At 28.0% G+C, this 6362-nt stretch overlaps 2 protein-coding genes and 1 long non-coding RNA gene across 3 annotated transcripts in view; all 3 read right to left on the minus strand.

The window, feature by feature from the left end:
• LOC143201210 (CDAN1-interacting nuclease 1) overlaps nucleotides 1–54 on the minus strand; it is a 188988-nt gene extending 188934 nt beyond the window's left edge. The window contains exon 1 of the mRNA XM_076412131.1: nucleotides 36–54. The gene's annotated coding sequence lies outside the window, so the exon portion shown is untranslated. The remainder of the gene's footprint in view (nucleotides 1–35) is intronic.
• Nucleotides 55–463: 409 nt separating this feature from the next.
• LOC143201380 (uncharacterized) lies at nucleotides 464–3091 on the minus strand. Its single transcript, XM_076412391.1, has 10 exons — nucleotides 2614–3091; nucleotides 2372–2557; nucleotides 2166–2322; nucleotides 1956–2116; nucleotides 1788–1901; nucleotides 1582–1734; nucleotides 1350–1527; nucleotides 1088–1296; nucleotides 872–1034; nucleotides 464–810 (listed from the first exon to the last, which is right to left on the minus strand). The coding sequence occupies exons 1-10, from the start codon at nucleotides 2796–2798 to the stop codon at nucleotides 682–684; spliced, it is 1635 nt and encodes a 544-aa protein (XP_076268506.1). The 5' UTR covers nucleotides 2799–3091; the 3' UTR covers nucleotides 464–681.
• Nucleotides 3092–4244: 1153 nt separating this feature from the next.
• On the minus strand, nucleotides 4245–5323 carry LOC143201381 (uncharacterized). The gene is made up of 4 exons (XR_013006941.1): nucleotides 5160–5323; nucleotides 4918–5103; nucleotides 4604–4807; nucleotides 4245–4505 (listed from the first exon to the last, which is right to left on the minus strand). It is a non-coding gene; the product is annotated as an uncharacterized LOC143201381 (long non-coding RNA).
• Between the last annotated feature and the right edge of the window lie 1039 nt (nucleotides 5324–6362).

The raw sequence follows: 6362 nt of genomic DNA on the forward strand, positions 1-6362 counted from the left end.
TGGTTTAATTTATGATATTCAATTACATATCCTACCTTGTCATACTTATGTTTATTTGAGAAACACTAAACAATACTGACACACGCACAAAACACAAAAACACTTATTAAGGAATGTTATTGATATGTCATACAAAGCTTACTTCGATATAGTCTATGCAATAAAACAGCCAATGCATATCATTAAAATTTATGACGTCAGCACTTCGCAATATTGCCGAAAGAACTGCCTGTCTCTTTTTAACTATGGTAAAATAAGAAAGAAAAATCCACCCCGAGTTTAAAACGAACGTTACAATTTTACAAACTGCATTTGGCGGTATATTCGACATCATATGTGATGTGCACGGAGCTGAAACAGCCAATGCTCCTTATTAAAATGTACGATGTCAGCACATCGCAATGGTGCCACATTAACCTTTACTTTTTGTTTACAACTTTTTACAACAACCATATAAAAAGCATTTTTAATAATAATTTTTTATTGAAAATATGAAACTGGTCATCATATAAATACATAACAAAACAATTTATACTAATATAGGTAATTCCACGTAGGTGAAACTAATTTTTACATATTAAAAATAAAAATCATTTGAAAAAAGAAAATTTACAATAGTTAGTTTCCTGCCTGTGAAAATTACCCTAATATGCCAAATAAGAATGTTTAATAATGACAGTATTAAAAATACTCATCAGTTCTTTTTTTGAACTCTTGTTCTGCTAGTTGTAATATGGTTTTGACTTTAGTAGGATTGATAAGAAAACTCATCCAAAGCTGTTTCAAACTGGTTTGACGCTTGTTGCATTTCTAAAATGATATAATACCCAATCGAAACATGGTTTCACTGTGTATAAACAATAATACTTACAGTTTTTTGTGATAAATCTACAGCCTGCTTAATACTTGCACTTTCTTTTTTAATATGGTCCTCTATTTCTAGCCAAATCTCTCTCAGTTCCACTGGGACCACTACAATTCTTTCTGATGGGCCTGACCGCAAAAACTTGTTTAAGATATTTAGATCATCATGCCTAAATAATGTATTGTATCGATAAGTCATATCAACAATGTTTATCTTACTAACAAGGGCTTTAACTTATCCATATCACTCTTAATATCAATAGAGTATATTTGACACTCCAATCTATTCAATTCATTATTGAATTTTTCAACACAACTATAAATATCTTGTATATTATCATCTGTGTTGAATGTGCTTGCTATAAATGAGAGCAAATTTTTCTTCGGATTCATATCTGATGCATAACTTTTAATGATATTTCTCATGTAATCCTAAGAAAAAATTATACTATCAAATATATTATAGACATGGCTATATTACTTACCGTTCTTTGTTGGCAGTAAAACAAATCTTCATTTACATATTTTAGCAGTTGTTGATAGAAACTGCTAATATATTCAATATCTTTTTTGTCTTCCTGCTGTAAGCAATTTGTTAAGACATAATAGGAAAAGAATTTTAAAAGGTTCTCATACATGTTTGATATATTTTGAGATTTTTCCCTAAAATATATTAAAACAAAATTATATGATATTTACATCAATACAATGATTTACTCATATTCTTCAAGTTCATTTAATGCATATCGAATTGTAGTTTGTTTCAAATGGCTATCAGCTAGATTTAGAATCATATTATCTAATGCAGTATAGAGTCCTATCTTGTATCTTTCCTTTGTTTCAATTATTGTTATTTCATTTAAGGAATTGCTAAAAATATCTATAAAGATTTTGCTTAAATGTCAATTTAGAAATAGTATTACCTGACCCTACTTTTAATTTTCCCAATATCCACATTGTCCAAAAAGTTTTCTATTTCCTTACATGTTTCTATCTCAATTTTGTTTCCAAAATAAATTTGATAACTATGTATAATTCTAAAAATGCATATTAAATCAAGAGCTATCTTAATTTAAACCTAAACAACAAACCTCTTTTTGCAAATTTCAAGAGAATCTGTAAAAGCATCATCAGTTATCTCTAAAAAAGTTTTATCAATCTGCATTTGTGATATTAGAAAAGAGCAGAAATGTTCCAGATTTTCTTCATATTGTTTTTTATCAACAAAATTAACAAAATGTTCATCGCAATCCTAAAATGTCTTAACTAAACCAATAATCCTGATTCGTAAGATAACATACATATACTAGGAATCTCTTTTGAATTTTCCTGACCGTGTCATCAAGTTTGTTACATAAACCAACACAGTCTTGTTGTGCCTTCTTGCATTCAACAACAGATTGAATTTCTTCTTTGGTTTTGAGGGTAAGTTCAGTAGACAAACTGTTATTCAAATTCCTATAAAAACATTAATCAATAAATTTAAGATATAATATATAATCCATACTCATAAGATTTAAGTAAAGTATCTAAAGTTTTACTATCGTCTTCTAAAAATCTTATTTCATCTTCAATTAGTGATATTTCAGTCTCATTCTGTTTGGGTTCAAAGATATCTAAATAATTGTAATCAATTTGGGTAAGTTGTGCATTACATTCCTCATCGTTATAGTGTTTTTCTAATTCATCGTACCTGAAAAGACAAATAATTAGTACAAACGATTTTATTTTAATTCCATACAAAGTTACTCTGCTTTTTCTAATGGCGATACGTAGTTCACATTTGATAAGGAATAACACATCCATTGTAATAAATTTAATGTATTTTTACAATCTGTATCAAACCAAGCTTTAATTACGTTAGGATTTAGTTCACGTATATCAATATTTAGATCTTTAAATACATTTAAAAGGTCTTCACCATTATAAGGCATTTTGTTCCTGAACACAGGATATCTATATAGTACTTTAGCTTACTAGTATTTCTTTATTTTGTATTTGAAAAATACTTTTAGTTAACGTTAATTATAGTATTGGGAATAATCGAGTGAAAATTTGTCGAAAAATCGATAAGTCCCGTACATCACAACTATTCGATACATAAAAATACTACAAATATTCTGTGATTAAAAATTAGTTTTATGAAAATAGTAACCAACAAATTTAATCTATAAACACAAAACATAGAAGAAGTTCATATTCAATTTTCTAACTGTTGCATACTTTCACAGTCGAATTTATTCATCAATACATGCATAAAATTATTTTTCCTATAGTTACATAAGTGTGACGAGGATGCACAAACTTTTTCTTCTGTTTCACATGAAACAAAAAAGGCAAGACATAATCATCCTAAGCGAGATGTTACCGATCTCAATACATTTTAAAACTTTATTAGAATTTAAACATAAAGTATTGAGTACTACAATACAAAATGTCACTACCTTTAACATATTACTTATTTTATTCCCTATGCTAAGAGCTGCGACGGGATCTGATTGATTCATTTCAATCTAATGGTTTGTTTATTTTGAACGCCATTTTCAATGTGCCCTCTATAGAGAACAGACGACACTAAAAGTCGACAGAGCTAAAATTTCATTTGTTCACACTGCACATGCGCTTTTCCGAAACTTGTTTAAATTCGTCAGAGCGCGAATAATTGACAGAACTCCACCTTATTAGAATAGTGTTGTTTACGAGTAGGTTATTGACGGATAATTTTGATTATTAATAGAAAAATTAACGTATATGGATAACTATGAATCCAATAATTTGATACAATTTTTCTTTGTGAATTATATATATGGGGGTAATAATAAAATTTAGTAAGTTTTGATTAATAATTTAAGGTTAAGTTACTCTCTACTTTGTTATTTTATAGCTTGGAGTATAATATAAAAGGACATTTATTATTTGTAACATGTCCAAAGAGTATTAGGAAATCTGTACAAAAATATTAACACAACATTAACAATATTAAGAAAAATATGAAAGTAAACGAATGAAATACAATATGCTGTCTTTTACAAACAAGAAGGAATTGGGTAGGAAGCCATGACAAAGGCAATATTTAACAATTTTTATACTTAAGTATGTTTACTTTTCTACTCTAATTGTAGATATCAAATATAGATAAGATATAGCAAGCACTTAAATACCAATTGTTAATAGCTATTCGCCAGGTTAAAATGAAAAGCCAATAAAGAAATGCAGAAAGAAAAGGAAACAGAACCTTGTATAAAAAAATTACCTATATTAACAAAAATAATTAGTAATTATTTTAGTATCATTCTTTTATTGTAAATGTTAGTAATACTTTATTAAAATTAGATATAATCAAAACTACCTATTAAAGAGAAACAAAAAAGCAGTTCAAATTTAATTTGAAGAAATTGTGATTTATTCTTAATGTTATGATTAACACTTAATGAACGAAACTATTATTTAAACTCTAAAAATATAAATATAAGGATAAATAGACATCTAGTAGCTTTTTCACTGTCATCATACATTTTCTCTGCAAATGATTTATCGTCAACAAATTATTGAGAGACTATTGCCATGTTGGTATTTACACCTGTATTTTTGCGATAGCAGTGCCCCACATTTTAATTCACTCCTCACCTCTTAAGTAATACCTAAAAACAACATAAATATACAGTCTATTACCGTAAAATTATATGTACCTTGTTAAGTCATTTATAAATTCCATTACACCCATTTCGTGAAATCTTACCATATATGACTTGACTAATTCCACACATTTTCCCTATTTCTGTCTCCGTTATTATGCTTCTTAGAATGGAAAACCACTATATCTATCATGTTTTATAAGTATGATAGTCAGATCCATTTCTTTTTTATTTGTACCATGAGTTCAATCAACACATTATGCTTGGGTAGGCTTTTAACTTCTCTTCCACTATACTATTCGTAAACCCTACAGTAAAGTCTTGTTTTAATACTCCATGCCCTTACAGACACCAATATATTAACTAACAGCCGAATAAATATAAGCACTACTTATATATTTATACCGTAAATATTTACCTTTTTGTTTGAAAAAGACAGCATATTTAGTTTTCCATTTGTACTCCATTCCTGTACTTTCATTCGGCTGTTAGTTCATTCTGACTCCTAATTTTGTTAATGTTATGTTAATATTTCTGTACATATTTCCTAATAGCCTTCGAATATGTTACAAATAATAAATATCTTTTTATATTATAACCCTAGCTATAAAATAACAAAGTAGAGGTTAACTTAACCTTAAATTATTAATCAAAACTTACCAAATTTTATTATTATCCCTATATACCTAATTCACAAAGGAAAACTATCAAATTATTAGATTCATAGTAATCTATATATGTTAATTTTTCTATTATTAATCGAAATTATCAGTCTATAACTTAATCGTAAAAACAGCCATTTCTATCAGGCAGTCTTGTGCATAGAAAAAATAGAAATTCACGGTATAGGCGACCTTGGGGAAATGTTTTGTTTAGTTTAATCAACGGTAGCGCTGCGATCGCAAATTGTGATTGGCTAGTTTAAATTCCTGGTGCCGCCACTAACATGGAACGTGATTGGTCGATCAAATTGTGTGAAGTCAGCATGTTCTATGGGCTTCCATTTTTTAGTTTGTTGTTTGAAAGTTTTGGTTTTTATGTTCTTGTTTAGATCCAGAAATCTTCGTTTTACGTTGTGCTTATTTTCTGTTTTCTATTAATTATTATGGAGTAATGATATACAAATTGATGACAATGCGTCAGTGTAGTAAAAGATGTAGTGTACCTGGGTAAAAATCTACTACGGAAATTACATCGTTTCGTATTGTAATGAGTTTGAGAAATCTTTAAAAAGCCACATCATCACTTTTTTCACATCATTCTCCCGAAGAAAATTGTAAAGAAGATGAACATGTTAGATAACTTATATTCTTTTTTAACGAGAGATCTAGTACCACTTGAGGTTGTTAAATCACCAGTAGAGTCTATATTTTCAATTTCAGAGAACTTTGCTATGAGAAAAATAAGAGTCTAATATTATATTTTAGTTTTATTTCAGGCTATTTAACAAAACTTCTGAAAAAGAGACAACATGCAATATTTGTCTACATTCTATATTAAGTAGTTCCACAGATTAAATACTCTAAAATCTAAATATCTTCAAAAAAACACATACATTTTTAGTGTTTCAACTGTCCAATCCATAATAGTTTCAAGACCAAATTTTTAAAGTTATTATGAGGTGTGATTGTATTTTTGGTCTAATGAAGTTAATGCAATGTCAATAGGAAAGGATATAAAGTTTACCTTCAATATATCAGGATAAATTAGAACTGTAATAGATCCCATAAAATTGATGGCATTAAACAAATATGGGAAGGCGTTATAGAAGAATTATAGATATTTCAATTTTGCCTAGAATAGAGTTCATAATTGTTTTTTTTGTTTTTGTTTATATATATATATATATATATATATATATAT

The sequence above is a fragment of the Rhynchophorus ferrugineus genome, unplaced genomic scaffold (genome assembly GCF_030347505.1).
Source record: "Rhynchophorus ferrugineus isolate W39M unplaced genomic scaffold, kcgeb_rfMv2 rfM8, whole genome shotgun sequence".
Lineage (NCBI taxonomy): Eukaryota > Metazoa > Arthropoda > Insecta > Coleoptera > Curculionidae > Rhynchophorus > Rhynchophorus ferrugineus.

Coding starts and splice junctions, on each gene's coding strand:
- LOC143201380 (XM_076412391.1), bottom strand. CDS start 2,798: ATGCCTTATAATGGTGAAGACCTTTTAAATGTATTTAAAGATCTAAAT. Junction 1,297..1,349: donor TTTACTGCCAACAAAGAACG/GTAAGTAATATA, acceptor ATTTTTTCTTAG/GATTACATGAGAAATATCAT. Junction 811..871: donor TAGATTTATCACAAAAAACT/GTAAGTATTATT, acceptor ATATCATTTTAG/AAATGCAACAAGCGTCAAAC.